The sequence below is a fragment of the Crotalus tigris genome, unplaced genomic scaffold (assembly GCF_016545835.1).
Source record: "Crotalus tigris isolate CLP2741 ecotype Arizona unplaced genomic scaffold, ASM1654583v1 scf7180000017773.841730, whole genome shotgun sequence".
NCBI lineage: Eukaryota > Metazoa > Chordata > Lepidosauria > Squamata > Viperidae > Crotalus > Crotalus tigris.
In genome coordinates, this window is record NW_024096624.1 from 450,573 (window position 1) to 472,452 (window position 21,880).

The 21,880-nt window shown below is 38.6% G+C and overlaps 1 protein-coding gene across 1 annotated transcript; it reads right to left on the reverse strand.

Annotated features, from left to right (window-relative positions):
• Positions 1-379: 379 nt before the first annotated feature.
• Positions 380-7,809, reverse strand: LOC120307272 (putative GPI-anchored protein pfl2). The gene is made up of 4 exons (XM_039341836.1): positions 7,692-7,809; positions 4,167-5,537; positions 2,629-2,735; positions 380-715 (listed from the first exon to the last, which is right to left on the reverse strand). The coding sequence occupies exons 1-4, from the start codon at positions 7,759-7,761 to the stop codon at positions 617-619; spliced, it is 1,647 nt and encodes a 548-aa protein (XP_039197770.1). The 5' UTR covers positions 7,762-7,809; the 3' UTR covers positions 380-616.
• Between the last annotated feature and the right edge of the window lie 14,071 nt (positions 7,810-21,880).

Genomic DNA, 21,880 nt, shown 5'->3' on the forward strand with positions numbered 1-21,880 from the left:
GGATGGGACTTTGCTTGGTTATGCGGCCTGGTTTCTGGCATGCCACAGCCTGGTGCCGGTCCACAGATGGGGGGGGGGTTGGGGACCCCTGGACTAGAAGACCTCCAAGTTCCCTTCCATTCTGATGGATTGAAGGGAAGGGAGAAGGACATTCAGATTTGCAAGATTCTGTTACTGCAACCTTATACGAAAATTGTTATTAGCATTCATAACTTTGGCTTCCTGGTCTGGATTACTTTGAAGGGCTGCTTGATATTTAATTGGCTCAGGACGAACCATTACACTCAGTGGCTAAGCAAGGATTTGAACCACAATTTCCCAAGTTCTCAGTGTCTTCCTATCTACACAATCTGATTGAGCTTATGCTTATCTCACAGTGCATGGTCCTAATTGTCTTTATTGCTCAGAAACAACAGAAGGTACCACAGCAGAATATATAAATTAGAATATATGAATCCATAACTATCTTCACTATTTCATGGTTGTCGCCCAAACAAGAGGAAGGCTACAGCCGTTCCATCCTGAAGAAGAGCAAGTTCTCAAGAAGATTGGGAGCAGTTCCAAGAAGCTTATTGTTGTAACTTGGTGTAAAACTAAGACAAAAAGATTGTTTCCTTCATCGGGAAGAGCTCTGGTAGGTTTGGGGAATGTTGTGGGTCTGGTACATAGGAAAGCTGGCAGGACTGATGTTCCTTTGTTGTAAGCAATAACAAAGCTGCAGGAGAGACACAAGGAAACAAGAGGTGGGTGAGGCTGAGGGTAAAACAGAAATGAAAATATATACAATTCACATACTGTATCAGTCACACAACTCTTCTGCAAATACGGCTGGTTTCTCTCAAACACCTATGTCAGGGGTAGGCAACCTTGGCTCTTTTATGACTCGTGGACATCAACCAGAGAAGAAGAATAATCCCAGTAGAGATCAATATAGAACAGGGGTCTTCAAACTTGGCCCTTTTATGACTTGTGAACTTCAACTCCCAGAATTCCTCAGTCAGCATGCCTGGCTGAGGAATCCTGGGAGATGAAGTCCACAAGTCATAAAAGGACCATGTTTGAAGATCCCTGATATAGAATAAGAGGCTGTTGGGCCATTTTAGAAGAATGGTCTTCTACTGCTCCTCCAGAATGTCACAATATTCCCTGCTTTTCAGCTGAATCAAAAGGATTTAATCTACCTGTAAGACCTGGTCAATCCTCAATAGGATTAGAACTCAACATGGCAGGTGCGCTAGTCTCCTCCATAAATGGGGAAAGCTCTGCTATTCAGAATGGAGCTGTGATGCTCCAAAGCAGGCAGTGCAACCTATTGTAGAACAGTGCCCTCTGAGCGCATAGCAGGGAAGCCCCAGAGACTATACCGGGGGCTGGCTCAGGAATTCTGGGAGTTGAAGTCCACGAGTCATAAAAGAGCCAAGGTTGCCTACCCCTGACCTATGTTTTAGTTTCTCATATAGTGATCCTCTTGGTGGAAAAGCAGGATAAATTGATCTTGGGGAGATCACAGATACAGGTAGATTTGAAGAACCTTGTCACAGGTCAGTTATAAGTTTGTGAACTTTCTTCTGTGCTGCTCCCAAGCTCCAGATTTACGTTCAGTCTGCCCTTTCTATGTCCTTGCAAGGAATTAAGAGACCTTTCTGCTATGCTGCACCCAAGCTACCAGTAGAATTGTCAAAAGAGCTGGGGAAAAATGGAATCATTCAACGCCACAACTTTCAGTTTCCAAAAGAGCTTTGCCTGTAATCATAAACTGTTTGTAATCATAAACTCTTCCCCTTGGGATGTTGCAACAGGGCATTGCGTGCCAAAACAACTAGACACAGAGACAGTTTTTTCCCCCTCATGCCATCACTCTACTGAACACCTAATTCCCACAGCACTATCTTATGTCTAAGTATATTTACCCATATTTAATATATGACTATATTACTATTATCCTTTTCATCTGTTCCACTACTTTCTCTTATTGGTATCATTATTATGATTATTGTTACTTTGTTATTATGATTATTATTACTTTGTTTTTTGCATGTACACTGAGAGCTTATGCATCAGAGACAGATTCCATGTGTTTCTAATCACACTTGGCCAATAAACCTATTCTATTCTATTCTATTCTATTCTATTCTATTCTATTCTATTCTATTCTATTCTATTCTATTCTATTCTATTCCATTCCATTCCATTCCATTCCATTCTATTGCCACTGCAGTATTTGGACAATTCCTAGGTTTTTGGACAAAACGTGAATTGATCCTAACCTACAGTCATTTGCTGACCATTCTTTAGAAAAGATGATGATATTGATAGTGATGGTGATGATGATGATGATAGCTTCATTTCATTTCTAACAGACAGTAAGTGTTGTAGCTACTCATCAAGTTTTTTCCTTTCTTAACTCAAATACTTCCATTAGAATCAAAACTTTAAAAAGTCTCACTGGTCACTCAAAGTTGATTCCAGAGGCTGTGCCACGTGACAAAACCATGGAAAACAGGTTTTTTCCCCAGCTGCAAAGTACATCTGGGGAACTTTCAATAACCTCAAAAGCCTCCTTCATATCCAGTTGTGCCCCTTTTCCAACTCTTGAACAGAAATTTCCCCAAGTCCCCCATTTCTTACCAAGAAACTGAGGCAAAGCAATAAAAGAACAGCTCCAACGCAGACTACACAAATCAGAATAATAATCCAATAGGTGAGATCAGCTTTATCTCCAGGTTGGAGGGAAACTATGAGGAAGAGAAAAGGTTTCTGAATTTAGTAAATAACATTATGAAGATGTTAGGATAAGGAGATACATAGCAAGTATTTTCTTCCTATCTGTATTGGGGATATATATCTGGAGTTCTTGGAATAAAAGCAACTGAATCCAAGTCAGCTGTGCGAATGGCTACAGAAAAGGCAAAGTAATTCCAAGCTACATCAACAAAAATGTATTTGTCAAATTGTTGGCAAAATGATGGAACTTGTAGAGATGGCTAAATGAACTGCTTTGGTTAGAGAAAGAACATTTTCTACATTTATGGTTGACTGGAAACTCTTTATAGGCCTTTTACATGAAATAGGAAATAAAATGGATTAGAAAAAAAGTGAGTTTTTTTGTATAATCATAGAATAAGATAATTTTGTAATTGCACTTATATTTGCTGCAAACGATATTTACTACTTTATTTTTTCTCCATCTTTGCTTTCATCTTCTATTTTTCTTCATTGCTTCTGCTCTTTATTAGTTTGTGTTAGTTTTTATGAGTTTTGTAAACTTTATTAAAAAATACAAAAAGTGTATTTATTTTTATTCATCATATTTCTTCTACACTGTCAATTTCACCTTAGTGATCAGGGTAGATTGGCTTTGCCAGATCAAGGGAGTAATATTTGTACTTTATTGTGCATTGGTAAGATAGCATCTCAAATATTATGTACAGTCTGAAGCACCATTTTTTAACTAGGATTCACACAAGCAGATTCAAGGAAGGGCAATGAGGATGATCAGAGGACTAGAAACAAAGCCCACCAAACACAGATTGAAATTGGTGGGAGTTAATAGAAGACAATATTTGTAGCTCAGGGTTGAACTGTGGTAATGAACATTTCATTACCAAACTCAGTAACATCATCAGTGCACTGATGATGTTACCTAGTTTGGTAATGAAATGTCTGCGAGAAAACAACCAAGTTCAGAGAGCACCAAGGACCCCACATTGGTGAGAAAGTTTATCACGGATAGACTGGTAGAGGATGTGATAGCTGCCTTAAAAGATATGGAAGTTTGTCGTACAGAAGGTCAAGACCGTTTTTTGTAGTTGTAGTTACAGAAGACTTGATTTAAATCACTGGAAGCAAATTCCAGCCGAATATCGGGGGGGGGGGGGAATCTAAATTTTCTGTAAAGGAAATTTAACAATGGAATCAAATCAGAGAAGTTGTAGGGTCCTCTTTATTCAAAGGAAGCTAAAACTCCAATTGTTAGGAAAGCGTTAATTTGGGCTTCTTCTCCTCACCCCTTCTAGTACGTGGACAGAAAGTAAATTTTTATACGAGTAGTCTAAGGAGCAATGTACTTTTATGGGCAATACTGCTACTTAATGAATACGGCATCACATCTGAAGGCATTTTTGTTTGGAAAGTTCAAATGTGGTGGTATAAAAAAATAAACCTACCTGTGCTGTTAGATGTGGGTCCTGTGGATCCTGAACCTGAGGTGGTAATGCTGGAACTAGGCCCGGGCAAAGGAGATACGGTGCTGCTTGAGCCAGATGAACTTTGGGAAGGGTAGCCAGATAACGGGGGAACAGTGGAGAAAGCGCTCACTGAAGAATTGTTTGTAGGAATGCCAATAGCGGAAGAAGATGAACCTGAGTTAGTGGAACCAGAGTTGGAAGATACACCGGGAAAAAATCCTGATGTTGAGATGCTTGTTTGGTAGTTGGTGGAACCTGGGTTCAAAGGTACTGAATTGGTCAAGCCGGGATGAGTGGACAATATTGAGCCGGTGACGCTAGGATGGGAGGAAATTGGGCTGATTGAACCAGGGTTGACAGATATGACAGAGGGAATTCCTGAGGTCGAGATGCTTGTTTGGAAGTTGGTGGACCCGGGGTGCAAAGGTACTGAATTGGTCAAGCCAGGATGGGTAGACAATACTGAGCCAGTGACGCTAGGATTGGAGGAGATTGGGCTGATTGAACCAGGGTTGACAGATACGCCAGAGGGAATTCCTGATGTAGGAATGCTTGTTTGGAAATTGGTGGAACCTGGGTGCAAGGGTACTGAATTGGTCAAGCCGGGATGGGTGGACAATACTGAGCCAGTGACGCTAGGATGGGAGGAAATTGGGCTGATTGAACCAGGGTTGACAGATACGCCAGAGGGAATTCCTGAGGTTGGGATGCTTGTTTGGAAGTTGGTGGAACCTGGGTTCAAGGGTACTGAATTGGTCAAGCCAGGATGGATGGAAAATGCTGAGCCGGTGATGCTGGGATGGGAGGAGATGGGGCTGATTGAACCAGGGTTGACAGATACGCCAGAGGGAATTCCTGAGGTTGGGATGCTTGTTTGGAAGTTGGTGGAACCTGGGTTCAAGGGTATTGAATTGGTCAAGCCGGGATGGATGGAAAATGCTGAGCCGGTGACGCTGGGATGAGAGGAAATTGGGCTGATTGAACCAGGATTGACAGAGTTGGAAGAGATACCAGAGGAAATTCCTGAAGTAGGAATGCTTGTTTGGAAACTGGTGGAACCTGGATTCAAGGGCAGTGAATTGGTCAAACCAGGATGAGTGGACAATACTAAGCCAGTGACGCTGGGATGGGAGGAAATTGGGCTGATTGAACCAGGATTGACAGATACGCCAGAGGAAATTCCTGAGGTTGGGATGTTTGTTTTGATAGAGTTAAGGTGAGTAGCTGTTGGGCCGCTGGAGCTTGGGTTGATAGGTAATACTGAGCCGGTGGGGGAACTGAAAGATGTGCTCAAGGTCCTGCTTGATAAAGTTGTTTTAGGACTTCCTGTTGGAGTGGCAAGAGATGAGCCTGAATATGGAGAAAATAGAAACATTTAGAAATAAGCAGTACTATTGTTTAGATCAGTGGTTCTCAACCTGTGGGTCGGGACCCCATTTGGGGTCGAACAACCATTTCACGGGGGTCGCCAAACAACGCAGTCCGCCATTTTTTCCCCCTTTTCCTTAGCTGTGCTACTCCCTTTTATTCTATTGGCTTTTGAAAGCCAATAGAATAGACTCTCTTGAATAGAGTCTAATTCTATTGGCTTTCAAAAGCCAATAGGAATTGTCCAGGCTGTCTCTGCCCTGCTGAACCCGCCAAAAGTCCCATTCTGCAAACGATGCTGCACCAGTTGAGTAGTCCTCGACTTACGACCGGTTGAGTAGTCCTCGACTTACGACCAGTTGGGGGTTGCGGTATTAAAAAGGTTGAGAACCACTGGTTTAGATGATGCAGGCATATGCCATCATAGCAGGCCTCATTTTAGAAGAGGAATCCCTGGCTACGTGAGGGAGAAAGAGGCCTACCTCTGCTAAGATGAGATAGCCTGAACAGACGGTCTTCAGCTTATGACCACAATTGAGCCCAAAATTTCTGTTGTTAACCGAGACATTTGTTAAGTGAATTTTGCCCCATTATACGACCTTTCTTGCCACAGTTATTAACTAAATCACTGCAGTTGATAAGTTTGTAACATGATTGTTAAGTGAATCTGGCTTCCCCATTGACTTTGCTTGTTAGAAGGTCACAAAAGGTAATCACATGACCTCAGGACACTGCAACTGTTATAAATATGAGTTAGTTACCAAGTGTTTGAATTTTGATCACATGATCATGGGGATGCTGCAAAAGTCATAATTGTGAAAAATGGCCATAAGTCACATTTTTCAATGCTGTGGTAACTTTGAACAGTCACTAAATGAACTGTTGTAAGTCCAGGACTACCTGTATAGTTTTGTTTTTAAAAAATAGGTGTATTTAAGAATATATTCCATATTGATACATCTGCTGTTTAATCTGGGGTTTTAAAAAAATCAATCTAAAATGATTTAACTCATCAATTAATACTACTTTTAATAATCTAATGGTTATAGCAATAACAATAGCATCTAGGGATATATACTGTCCCACAGCACTTTATAGAATTCTCTGGGAAGTTTACAATGTCAGCATTATTTACATATTGCTCCCAAACAATCTGAGAAGCATGGAAGACTAAGTCAACCTTGAGCCAGTCAGAACTGAACTCCAGATGGTGGGCAGAGTTTGCCTGCAATAGGGCGCCTTAATCACTGCACCACCGGGGGTCCTATATAGGTGCATGTATTGGATTATGACTCAAGTTTCAGTCCACACCCAGCCCATTGTTATGGAGTTCATATTTTTCAGTACTGCCTCCTCCTCTTCCACCTCCTCCCTTTATTGGTCACCCAACTCCAGTCGGATATTGTTTGGAGGATAAAGATAATGAATTGAATATAAGGAATTGACATAAATCAATGATCAAATAATACAACCATAGTGTAAATTACATTGATCTGAACTTCACTGAACAGTGTATCCTATGGGATAAAATATGGCCAGAAGGGCTCAGTCAGGCTTCAATTTTGATTCTCAAAAAATTAAGCTATATAAATATACCATCTGTTTCTCTCTCTCTCTCTCTCCCTCTCCCTCTCCCTCCCTCCCTCCCCCCCCTCTCTCATGGCCTTATTTTTTTCCCCAGATTGAATTTAGCAGCCCCAATATAAATAGTGTTTTGACATTCAAATTATGCCAAGCACACAATTATTCCAGTACAGACTTTTGAATTATGATGTTTAGCCTCAGAACAGTCCCTGGACAGTCCAAAACAAAATTTCCCCATATGCATTGGACTGCAAGTCATCATTCTTCCCCTCCTGGCATTTACTAGAAGGCTTTGGACTGTAGTTCCTCACATATCCAATCCAACATATCCTTTCTTGAGACGATGATCCTGAGCCTCCTACCCTCCAGCTGATATTATCTCTGAGATCAAACTTCCATTGAGAGGAGGGAGGAAGGAGGGGAAAGTTTTTGCAGTCTCCACCCTTGATCTCCATTTCTCCCCATGGAACTTTAACTCTTTATCTGTAGGAATGATAAGCAAAGGACCTGCTCTCTACGTGACTTGAAGAAGGGAAGGCAAAAACTCCTTACCTGTCAAGTGAAGGTACAAGGGCAATACAATCCATAAGAGATGCTTAAGTCTTGGTGCCCAGCTGTCCATTGTGGCTATACCAGGTCTAGTCAAGAGTGATAGTTCCTGGAAGGACTCTTCCTACTTTTTATAGCTAGTTACCAAATGAGAAATCTTTATCTGGAACCTGCAGGCGTAATTATTAAACAGTCATATCTATAATAGTGGGTGAGGGCAACTAGGCCTTTTTGGATCAGGAAGGTGTGTCACAGTTTATTCAAGTTAATGGACCACAGAACAAGGGCAGGGCTGAGTATGAGTGCTTCAAAGAGCGAATGTGATTAATCTCCACTTCGCTCTTTCATGACAAAGATGCAGAAACATTCCTCTTGACAAAAAGGACAGATTAATGGCTTAGGTTCCTAAAGCTAAGAAAATCTTCAGACATAACTAACATAAACACAGGCACAACAGATATAAGCTCATGAGAAATAATCTCAGAGGCCTCAACCAATACAAGCTACATATCAGGGTGAAGGAGCCATCAGGAGAGAGAAGTGAATAACTTAGCAAGATTGAACGCTAGGCAAATCTATTTTGTCCTTAGTTTCATTACCAGTATCATTTCCACATGAGCTCGTTATTTCTGTTTCACATTCACATGTATTTGTGCACCCAACAGTATCCAGGGGTGAAGAAAAAAAAATCAGTTTTGGGTGTGTCACATTCTTCACACACATATGAGAAGGTTTTGATCCTGTAGTAATCCTTGCCAACTTGCCTTTTTTTCTCATAGAACGCCCAGAATAGAGTTCCGGCACCTTTTTTGGATGGAAACTTGTAAGGTAGGCAAGGTGGGTTGTGTGAGTTCTGGCACTTTTTTTTTTTTTTTACCAAAAAAGCACAGACCCTATGTCCCCCTGTGTATATCTCAAATAATCTGCTTTACCTCTGGATTCCTTTAGACTCCAGGTGGAAATTAAATGTACATGGAATTGTGATCCTATTCATGCTACAAACTTTTGGCATAATTTTAGACTGCTTTCCACACGGTCAAATACTTTCCATGCAGAAGTTTCAGATTCTTGGCTGTAATAATGAATAATGAATTCCATAATAATGAATAATGAATTCCATAATAAAGATAAAGCATATTCCAAGCGAGGCAATATTTATTAAGTTCTGAAACGAATAAGAGCATCAAGCAAAACCAGATTGAACTCCCAAAGCTAATTAGCAGACAGGTCTTTCATATATATATATATTTAAAATTTATTTTACTTCATTGAAACCTAGATACTTTTCCAAGAGTGTTGAGTGGGATAAAAATAAAATACAATGCAAAATAAAATACTATTTTTTAATATGTTTTGGGTATCCATATTGCAGAAATAAAGTAATTCTGGTTCTATGTTGCTAACCTAAGTTGCAGGAATATCTTGGTAAATACATTTTTAGCATGACAAATATGTTATTTTTCAGTCCTCTGCAAAAGACTTTTTATTAAAATGCTTACCTCATTCCTTATGTGCCTGTAGTTTTTCTACCTTAATTTATGGCAGTTTGTTGTTAAACCATTTTTAACCAACTGTTAAAATTCCAAGCATACATTTCTCATAACTTATAATGTCTAGAAATATTGAAGCCTATTACAGTATACTGTTGTCTGATTTTTTTTTCTAAAAACGTGCCCATGTAAAATGACTTTTGCCTAACTTTCTTACTTATTGTAAGCCCTTTGACAGTAAGACACATTATAGCACAGTTAAAGAAGAAAATTGGCAAATATGAATACTTGATCAGTACTCAATGTGGACAATCTCAACCATCTCTTCTCCAGCAAGTTATCTACATTGATCAGACTTCTGCTTGCATTACTGAGATAGTTTTAAATCAGTGGTTCTCAACCTGTGGGTCGGGACCCCATTTGGGGTCGAACGACCATTTCATGGGATTGCCAAACAACGCAGTCCGCCATTTTTTCCCCCTTTTCCTTAGCTGTGCTACTCCTTTTTATTCTATTGGCTTTTGAAAGCCAATACAATAGACTCTCTTGAATAGAATCTAATTCTATTCGCTTTCAAAAGCCAATAGGAATTGTCCAGGCTGTCTCTGCCCTGCTGAGCCCGCCAAAAGTCCCGTTCTGCAAACGGTGCTGCACCAGTTGAGTAGTCCTCGACTTACGACCGGTTGAGTAATCCTCGACTTACAACCGGTTGGGGGTCGCGGCATTAAAAAGGTTGAGAACCACTGTTTTAAATATAAACACAGATTCTTGTTTAGACTGCATATTAACAAGCCCACAGATTTTTCTTTAATGCGATTTATTGAAGGGATAAGGAATAGGCTTATAGAGATTTCAGCAATTGTATTCCTTTCATTTTACATGTCAATTTCTCTTTCAATTAATTAAGGAAAACTAAAAACATTTTTCCTTTTAATTTTCTTTTGAACCAGGAATCTGGCTGCTTTTTTTCCTAGATGATTGAGGAATATGAAAGTGGTTGTTTTGAAACTATCTCCAGAATGTTTAGGAGGCTCTAAATAGTGCATTATAAATAGAAGGAAAAAATTATGTGGCCAAAAGGAGGAGAAATTTATACAGATTATATTGTAGTTAAACTTTCAAATGTAGCCCAATTCAGCATTCTGAATGTGCATGAATATACATGTATATACATTATATTTGATTCAAAAATTAAAATTATATACATATATAATATATACATATACCGTATATTCCGGCGTATAAGGCGACCCGCGTATAAGACGACCCCCGACTTCGGCGCCAAGTCGCATGCCTAGAAAGTCATCTTATACGCCAAAAACTACCATTATTTCTGGCATATAAGACGACCTGCCATATAAGATGACCCCTGACTTTGGCGCCAATTTTAACGCTGCGAAAGTTGTCTTATATGCTGGAAAGTATGGTACATTATATTTGGTTTAAAATGTGTGCACTTGTATATGTGTCTTATACAGGGGTAATTCATAAAAATATCATACATACATCTGCTACATAAGGGAAATACTATATATGTGGCACAATTGCCTGAAGTAAATGTGAATATTAGAAGAAATTTGGACCAACTCAGGGATATCCCAAATTATGATTCTTTTGGCTTCAGGTAAAACAAAATGAACAGGCTACCCACTTCATAGAACACTTTATTTGGCCAAGTGTGATTAGACACACATGGAATTTATTTCCAGTGCAGAAGCTCTCAGTGTACAGTAAGTAAACGTAAAAATACTGGATTAAAGAAGTAACAATTTCTTTTATTAAAAAGTTTTATAAAAATTACAATATAACCCCCCCAACCCCCCCTCCCTCCCCAACTTCCCAGAGCTGAGTACAGGGTTACAAATATGATAAACATACTCTAACTAACATTAACCAACTATATAAATAACCAAGTCCATAATGCACTTTTACTCCCCTTTAACATAAATATAAACAAATTGAAAATAAATATAATAATAATGAAAACATAAACAAATTAATATCCTAATTATTAAACAATACAATCTCCAAATTGTTAAACAATACTAATACTACTACTAATAATAATATCATAATAATACTCTAAAATTCACTCATAGGCTAAATGAAACTTTTTAGTCCCATATTTATTCTGAATATAATTTATCCATCTTCTCCAAACTGAAATATATCTTTCTTGTGAGTGATCCTTCAAGTAAGCAAAAATCTTAGCCATTTCTGCTAAATTTGACACTTTAAGCATCCATTCTTCTATAGTAGGCAAGCAGTCCTAAAGAAGTAACAATTGACTACAATATACGGATGTTTAAATGAGGCTTCATTTCACTGTGCCTGCTTTTGTAATTTTCTTTAAAAAAAATTATAATTATTTGTAGTGAATTCAGAATGGATTCAGCTTGTACTTCCAAGCCAAGGTATCTTTGGATTTTGGCAACATTCATTTTAAAAGCTTTGTGGTTGACAGTAATGACAAAGTATACTATAACCAGCCATTAATAAAAATGGCTAAGAAAGAACCAATATACAACAGGATGGAGGTAGAGACTTCTCTTAATCTTAATTAAACAAAGAACAACAACATAAAGATTAAGAGAAGTCTCTAGCTCCATCCTGTTGTAAATTGGTTCCTTTTTAGCCATTTTTAGTAACGTTAATATTTATTGTTTTAATGTTTTACGTTGTGGTTTTAATTTTCGTGTAAAGTATCTAGAGTTGCTTGATGGTGAGATGGGCAACATATACATTTAATAAATAAATAAATAAATATCTACAGGGATATCAAATCTTCAAGATGGAGGACACCCATGTACAAAAGAGATGAGGCTTTGACTTGACATCATGCCCACCTCTTGCAGATTGTCACACACACATAATTTTGCTCGATGCTCCTAGCTACATCCTAACAAAATTTATGTGGACTAGAATGGTGAAGATACCTGTAAGGGTTAGAAGTTCACAATTTTAGAAAAGAGAGGTCACTCAGGAAGCAAGCCTAATTAAAAGTCGGCAAGATTAATGGCTCACACAGTTGGGTGCCACCAAGGAAGCAAGCCAGGTTTCTAAGGGGAAGTATGTGCTACACATACTACGGTATGGTATTTTCCTTCCGTTCTGTAGCAAGCTTATCCTGATTTTTCTCAATTCAGCTTCTGACTCTTCTTGAAAATTCTCCTTTGATGCTCAATCTGTTTGTCCTGTTTTACTACTTAAGCAAGGAAAATGTTTCTTCTTCATCATCAGTTTCCCTGTTCCCCAAATGTATGACTTTTAATCAAATTTGTTAGCTGGAAGCTATCAGCTGTTTCTGATTTTTTTGTTGTTGACCATGATAGATTAATATGGGTCTTCTCCTACAATGGAGAGAAAAAGAGGGGAACACATCTAGTATGATCTCTTTGTCTATTTGCTCAGATCAAAGGATATTTTTTTTGATGATTGCTGAATTTTACTGTATTGTAATTTACACTCATTGTTTTTTGCTTTAAGACATTAGGAACAAATATTGACAGAATGTTTTTCCAGTGTCTTCCATAAAGATTTCTACAAGTCCACATTAATTCAGAGTAGGAGATCTTATAGAATGGATGTATTGTAAAGGTTAATGTCCTGTACTATTTTATCTTTTGAAGGGAGTTGTTGATGGAGATAATCTCAACATTTAGCTAGCATGTATTTCTTGGGATACTGGGAAGCCCGTGGTGCCCTTTATGTAGCTTAGTGTATTAGTCATGTGTGAATGCAGTCCTTGCAATTGATTGATTACATGTCATCATATTCAGGTTGATTCCTGACAACCATGTAGATAGATTTTCTCCATGATGATCTGTCCTTAACCTGGGCTTTCAGGTTTTCCAATTGTCCCAAGTCCTTAATTGTCCCAAATCCTTAATCAATGTGATTTGTATTTTGTGTTCCATGTGTAATATTTTTGTGTCATCCAAAGCTTCTATTATTTTCCTTATTCTTTCTTACTTTTCTTACCTATAACTATATGTGTGCATAGAGCAAAAGGCAGAGCATCATTTGTATGGTACCACTAAGAGTTGAGCCTCTGTCCATCCAGACTCTGGTATGATCATAACACCCTGTCAACACTGCAACAGACCTGGCTGAAGCCATCTTGCTTGTTTTCGGTTGCCACAAGACTAGGGGAGGGGGAAGGAATGGGAAGTTTTATGCTAGCCTAAACAATTGTGGGAACCAAGGTCATTTCTGTTCCCTTGGCTGGGGGGGGGGTTGAACCTAATGTTAGAAAGCCCACCAAACTATTTTATTGGGAAACATAGTTGATTGCATAGGCCAGGGGTAGGCAACCTTGGCTCTTTTATGACTTATGGACTTCAACTCCCAGAATTCCTGAGCCAGCCATGCTGGTTCAAGAATTCTGGGAGTTGAAGACCACGAGTCATAAAAGAGCCAAGTATGCCTACCCCTGGCATAGGCTAATGGGTAAGAAGTTTAACTTTGTAATACTGTTACTTTTTGGAGGGAACTTTAGTCTTAGTTTTACTTTTGATCATGCCAATACTTTGTAACCAATAAACATGTTCTTAGAGGAAAACTCAAACCTTGGAGTTCTGCTTTAATTGGTCTCATCTATCAGAACCATGATATTCCCATTTTATCAATAAATATATAACATTGGATTATTATTCATATTATTTCTTAATACAAGAGCCTTTGGGTTCAATAAGTAATACGTATAGCAGTGGTTCTCAACCTTTTTAATGCCGTGACCCCCAACCGGTCGTAAGTCGAAGACTACTCAACTGGTGCAGCACCGTTTGCAGAATGGGACTTTTGGCGGGCTCAGCAGGGCAGAGACAGCCTGGACAATTCCTATTGGCTTTTGAAAGCCAATAGAATTAGACTCTATTCAAGAGAATCTATTCTATTGGCTTTCAAAAGCCAATAGAATAAAAGGGAGTAGCACAGCTAAGGAAAAGGGGGAAAAAATGGCGGACTGCGTTGTTTGGTGACCCCCGTGAAATGGTCGTTCGACCCCAATGGGGTCCCGACCCACAGGTTGAGAACCAGTGACGTATAGTATATACATGTATTCAAGAGTTTCTTTAGTCCAGAAATGGGCAATGCCTAAATCAGAAATAAGGATTTTGGGGAAAGTTTTAGGAAAAGGGCTTTCAGAAGTGATACAAAGTTCATTGAGGTAAAAAGTGACATCTATCTTGGTTTCTATTACTTCCTCAATAAATTATTTTTGTCCAAAGTTTGTTTACTCATGACCTGATTTTCATGACAACCAAGCAAGAAATTCTGTCTGCTGCAGTATAAAATTGTACAGGCTTGCCTAATTATTCCACTAGAGTGACTAGAAACACAATGAAATTTGGGTGGGAACCTCAGTTAATTTTTCACTGGATGGAATGGCAGGTAGCAAAAAAGATTGGACATGTGGTCCAAAATTAAAATGGCTGAAAAGTACTTTCAAACAATGATGATGTTGATTGGATAATAAAGAGACTTCCTCTTATTGTATTCAATTCACATAATTTAGATTGATTTGAGGGGTAAGAAATTCTAACTTCAATTGAAATAATGGTGTTATTATGAGATGAAATAGCACTTAAATAAATATTGCACTTACAAATTCTTCTTAAAATATCTCTTTGAGAAGGCTGATGTTGAATAGTCTTCAGATCTTGAATATTTCCTCATGTGACTGGAATGCTCTATGTATGTTGTTGGTATCTGCTTCAATCTAAATGGAATTAATTGTGACTAAGTCTGCATTTTGTGTAGTTATTTTGATAGATCGTATGAAGTTTTTTAAAATATTTGATAGATGACATACAATAATAGTAATTAATTATAGTATATTTCCTCTCATCTTTCCCTAAAGACAAGCAATATCAGCCTTCTAAACTTTTCCTTTTTAATCATGTTGATGTGACATATCAGGTGGAGCTGTGTGATTGCAAATGAGACAGAGAAAGGCATATAAACAGGGAATAGCATGATGGCTATGTACCGTATGTATGTACCTAACTCCATTATTGAAACTTTTTAGATCCATGCCAGATTTATACCACAGAAGGTTATTGACATTTCAGTTCTTTGACCTTTATTTTAGGTTTATTTTACATTTATTCATTCATTCAGCTTCTACAGATGCCTAACTCAACCAAATGATTCAAGATTTATTATTCTGCCTATTCTCTATACAACTCAAAACAGATTCATAATGAAACAACTTCCTTGTATGTCTAATCACACTTAGTTAAATAAAGTACCTATTCCATTCCATTCCATTCCACTCCAATCCATTCCAGTCCAATGCTTCTGCTTCTTATTTTTCCCATAACACTATAAAGTAGTTTGGGCTGAGAGAAAGGAACCCAGATAGTTTTTATGTCTAAGGAAAAACTAGAATCCAGTAATCTCCTGGTTTCTAGTCCAGTTCCTTAATAACATATCAGAGTGTCTTATTTTTTATTATTTCTTCTACACCTTTTGGACCATCTATAAATGCCATTACTCTGGGGAGCCCTCCAGTTATTTTTCTCAAAGCCAAGTGGCCCAAGGTCATGTGATCACTTTTTGCGAGCTTCTGACAAGCAAAATAAATGGAGAAACCAGATTCACTTAACAACCATGTTACTAAGTTAACAACTACAGTGATTCACTTAATAATTGTGGCACGAAAAGTCATAAAATGGGGCAAAACTCACAACAACTGTCTCACTTAGCAACTTAAATTTTGGGCTCAATTGTGGTCGTAGATCGACACCCTTTCTCAGCTAAACTTAATCTTCCTACATCCCTGTAAAATCGGGATAATAATACTAGGACCATAAATACAAAGCACTTTCGGTATACATTCTTTACTTTCTTTACATAGAAAGTAAAGAAAGTTAAGTAACACCTGCATGTGAGAAATTAAACACATGCAATCACTGTCGTTATGGTTTCAGTGAAATAGTAGACATAATTAGAGGCATGTATTAACACTACAGAATAGAGCTCTATTTATTTCATAAAACAAGACATAAATTCTTTTTTCCAACAACAGTTCAAAAAGATTCATTTCCTGGATTCAGTAGGGTTAGTTTTGAGGGATGGGTGAACTCAGTCTCTCTCTAGTTCATGTAAACTTTTCAGTCAAAAATATATTCCACCCACTTTCCACATCAACAAAAAAATATCCTATAACAAGAATGCTTGACTGCTATTATTGTAATAATTTTGGATGTTCTTTTTTGTTGGGGAATTGCGCAGTAGGTGTCCAAATGAAGTCAGAGACGCTGACACAAACTTGCAGTTTTATATAAATAAATATATTTAACATCTATATTTACAGCAGACAAGATAGGCACATCACTACATCATGAGGTAAATTGTCAGGTAAATCTCAGAATGGCATACAAAGCACACACAGAAGAAAAAGGTGGGAAAAAAGGCAAGTCCCCCTTTACACCCAGCGAACAATCACAATGTAGATTGCCTCACTCCACTCTCCAACCAATTAACCACCACTGTGTGTTCTGGCCATTATTCCTTTTACTGTTCCAGCTATTAAATAAAAATCTTAACATTTTTTTTCTCCAGTTACAATTGAGGGAGATCTGAAGGGTCTGTTGACTATTGTTTTATAGCATATAATGGCCACTGTTTTCAAGCATCTCTGATGGAACTGTTGGCTACTGTTTCTTCGTTGGCTGTCATTCAGGAAACCTTAGAGCATACTGTGGCTTCTTTTTACCTCATCATTTATAGGAAAAGACAGATGAAATTTCACACAGTAGACCATCTGTAGGAGATTGGAAAGAAAAAGAGTGAGGCCAAATGGAGAGCAGAATGGCGATCATTCTCGTGGCAACCATTACAGAAGATTAAGGATAAATCATGTTGAATCAAAATAAAGGACTGTCTAGATTGGTGTTAATTTTATTTCAGTTGCTACAAGTTACCACTGTAATCATGTAACCAATGACGCCAACATCTATAATCACATATATATATATGTAATCATAGAGATTCACTGACATCTCTTGCCTAAAATCCACTTGTTTTGTACTGAATGATATGGTTGATTTTATTATTACCTACTATACCAGGGATCTTCAAACTTGGCCCTTTTATGACTTGTGGATTTCAACTCCCAGAATTCCTCAGCCAGCATGCCTGGCTGAGAAATTCTGGGAGTTGAAGTCCACAAGTCATAAAAGGGCCAAGTTTGAAGACCCCTATACTATACTAACAGCTATCCAAGTTCTTAGGTAAGAGCTGGCCTAATCCTTTGACGTTTTGGAATATAAGAAGGTGTCTTATACAGAGTCATCTCAGTGGTCACAGTAACTACTAGCTATTCTCCAGAAGGTCAGGAGTCTTCCCGGAGAGTCAGAGACTGACCTAGGGAGTTTCTGGATGCAAAGCAGATGCATCATCATTGGATCAGTGAGAAGAATGTTCAGAATATATTTCTTCTAGGACAGTGGTTCTCAACATTTTTAATGCTGCGACCCCCCCCAACCGGTCATAAGTCGAGGACTACTCAACCGGTCGTAAGTCGAGGACTACTCAACTGGTGCAGTACCGTTTGCAGAATGGGATTTTTGACGGGCTTAGCAGGGCAGAGACAGCCTGGACAATTCCTATTGGCTTTTGAAAGAATAAAAGGGAGTAGCACAGCTAAGGAAAAGGGGGAAAAAATGGCAGACTGCGTTGTTTGGCGACCCCCGTGAAATGGTCGTTCGACCCCAAATGGGGTCCCGACCCACAGGTTGAGAACCACTGTTCTAGGAACTCTTGCAATCTTTAAGAATATGTTTTGATTTATGGGAATGTCTTCTCCATCATAGAACATGCCTTCCTTTACCTCAATAACAGGTGCCCTCATGCTTAGAAACAGAAAATTCAGAAATAAGGTGGGGAGAAAAATATATGATTGGTGACAAAGACTGGAAATTCCAAAGAATCTTTTCTGTGAATCCTGGAAATCTTGAAAGTTCTGCACTGGTATTTGAAAAAAATAAATAAATCTCTGAACAGCTAAAGCTGAGGGAATAGATTTTAAAAGTAGAGACTGGAATTGTTGGGAATTGTAGTTCAGGTTGGGGATACTCCTACCCTGTACACCCGAAGTCCCCAACCTTTTGGGCACCAGTGATTGGTTTTATGGAGAAAGGTTTTTCTGTGGACCGGAGAGTGCATGGTTTTGTGTGATGCCTGTATCCCATGGATGGGGCTTTGCTTGTTTATGTGGACTGGTTGCTGGCATGCCACGGACCGGTACCAGTCCATAGACCGGGGGTTTGCAGACCCCTGCTCTACACTTTTAAAACATGTGAACTTCAACTCCCAGAATCCATGCTGGCTGGGGAATTCTGGGAGTTTAAGTCCACATAAGTTAAAGTTGCTGGGTTGAAGAAGATTTGGAGAATAGTTCTACACTATTCTCCAAATCTAATCTTTCCTTTTCTGAAGTTAACATTTGCCCTGCATAATAACTGTGTTTTCTGCCATGGAGCAAAATGTAGATCGGAATGTATAAAATTCCTGAGCTTAATTAAATTCACAAGGCTATTTGAATGATCCATGAAAAATTTGATTTGGGATATGTGTCAATCGTAAGCCAGGATTGCCTGGTGTTTTGTCCACTGCATCTCAAAACTCAATCCCTTTTGAGCATCACTTGGAAGTTCTCCAAGGTTCAACTGGAGTTAATGATTCCCATATCAGCATAGTTCTTTGTTCCCTTCACCCTCTGTGAATGGCAACTTTTCCCATTCTTACCAAGCATCCAAGACACGATAGGAGCAGGAAAGACCCTGTGACCGTGATGGAAAGGAGAATGATAAAAGTCCATTGTGGGACTCCGTCTCCTGCAGGGTTGAAGACAAAGGAAAGGATGAATACAGACATTTTGGAGAAGATCTATGCAGTTCTATCATTAGCTCAAGTCCTAAAGGTTATAAGAGTCCTTGGCTACCTTTGCTCAACTATTTCCTCTTCATATATGTTGGACAACAAATTCCTCCTTTAATGATCAGCAAAAGAAGGATTTGGGAGAAACAGTGAATGGCTCTTCCAATGAGATGCAAAATTTTTCTTAAAAGATAGGGTCATCACACAAAGGTGCCCACTCCATTTTGTTCAGTCTCATTCCTGAAGTATTTCTGTGCTGAACATTAGACATAATATGGATATTCTGCCTCTTGTTTTTTTTTTAAGAGTATCATATAATTAGCCTGAGTGCAGTGCAGGCAGTGTGCTTATTTTCCTTAGAAATCCAAATAAAAACATATCTGATTACCATCTGAATTGAGCAGGGTTATAAATCCTTTGATAGTCTTAAATAACTTGGATGGGGCGAGAGTTAGGGATTCAATTTTGATGAATCTCATTGTAATTCTTCTTTGTTGCATGGTATTCTGTTTAATTGTGTATTTCAGATGGCATTCTGAAATTATCAAATAAAAATAATTGACCAATGGTATTAGGGTTTTTATTTTATGTGTGGATATGTTTGGGTGCCTTCAAGCCAGTGTTGACTTTGGGCACTTGTCTGGACAAGTCCAAGCAATTATCAGAAGTGGTTTGCCCTTGGCTTCTTTTTCCTAGGACTTGAGAGATGGAGACTAGCCCAAAATCACCTATACAGTAGCTTTGTGTCTAGGGCAGTACTTGTGTCTTCTGATTTTTAGCTTATGTACCTTTAACCCAGGGGGATCCAATCTTGGCAAGATTTGTGGACTTCAATTCCCAGGATTCCTCAGCCAGTGTGACTGACTTTTATACTATAGAACAGGGGTCTCCAAACTTGGTAATTTTAAGACTTGTGGACTTCAACTCCCAGAATTCCTCAGCCAGCTTAAAGTTGCCAAGATTGAGGACCCCTGCTATAGAAATTGCAGTTTTTCTAATTTTGTTTGTAACAGGTAAATAAATAGGTAGACTATTTTCCAAAGCGCCTGAAGGCAGGACAAGAAGCAACGGATGGAAACTAACCAAAGAGAGAAGCAACCTAGAACTAAGGAGAAACTTCCTGACAGTTAGAACAATTAACCAGTGGAACAACCTGCCTCCAGAAGCTGTGAATGCTCCAACACTGGAAGTTTTTAAGAAGAAACTGGACAGCCATTTGTCCGAAATGGTATAGGGTTACCTGCCTGAGCAGGGAGTTGGACTGGATGACCTCCAAAGTCCCTTCCAACTTTATTATTATTATTATTATTATTATTATATTATCTTCACTGGTGGCATTGCCCAGCTGATTGGGGCTTTGAGCTGAAAACTGTTGATCAAACTGAGACAATCATTCAACTATCTTCTATACTGCCATAAATCCTAAAGTCGATTTTCTGCCTCTATCTCCTAATTGATATATTTTGGCCAGCCTGAGTCATTGATATATTTTTTATTGTTATTAAATTCTTTAATCATGGAGAACTAAAGTACACCCTTCATTAGATTAATATTAAATGTATAAGAAATTTCCTTGGATTAAAAAAAATGAAAATTCTACAAGGAGCAAATGTAATAAAATCTGTCACTATGTTATTACTTATATTAATTAGTTTTATAAGCGATCACCTTCATTTGTACAAATTTTATTCTGGACAAAAATATTGCACATGGATGTTGAGAATCTTTAGTTTGTCTCTCCTCAACAACGCACTTATATAACTTCAAAAATGCTCTTTTGATTTTTTATTTTTGGTTTTTTTTAAATTCTGTGCAGTTATTATTACCTTTAATTCTTCTTTTTTTTTGCTTTTTGTCACAACAATGACAATCATCTAGGAGAGCTGATGGTTATACAGAGTGGAAAATGAAGAAAATGATAAATGCAAGCTACAAATCAAGAAAGATAAAAAAATATTTTGTGTATTCTTCAGTTCATGCACAGCATGTTATGAACATGATGCTAATGGTTTAGAATACGGGTAGGCAACCTTGGCTCTTTTATGACTCGTGGACCTCAACTCCCAGAATTCCTGAGCCAGCCATGCTGAGGGGAAAGGGAGAGGTTTCAAAGCTGAGCCATGCTGGCTCAGGAATTCTGGGAGTTGAAGTCCACGAGTCATAAAAGAGCCAAGGTTGCCTACCCCTGGTTTAGAATGTGATGTAGATTCATCTCACAATTGCTGAGAAGATGAAAAACCTGTCCTGTTATAATTCTTTTGGTACAGGAATACTTGGATGACTGCATGAGACTAGGAAAGAGCCCAGTAGGAAAAATTTAAAAATAATGCTATGTAGAGATAATCCTTGACATATGACCATGACTGGGATCAGAATTTCCAGTTGCCAAAGACCAAAATTTTGATCACATGACCATGTGCCCCTGAGGTACCTGGAGGTGCACTAGAAATGGTTTCAGGAGATGGTGTCCCAGAGGTTATCTTTAGGAGACCTGATGTGGCATGCAGTGATCGTGAAGTTTCTGGAGGAACACTGCAACTCTTTTCAGGAGATGGTGTCACAGAGGTTGGTTCTGGGAGTCTGGATGAAGCATCCAGTGTCCCTGTTACTCCTGAATATGATATAGAAGTGGTTTCAGGAGATGGTATCCTAGTGGTTGCTGTTGAGATACCTGATGAAGAGTCCAGTGGCCCTGTGGCTCCTGAATGTGCACTTGAAGGGATTTCAGGAGATGGTGTCCCAGAGGTTGCTGTTGAGAGACCTGATGAAGTATCTTGTGGCCCTGAGGTTCCTGCAGATGCAGTTGAAAGTGCTTCA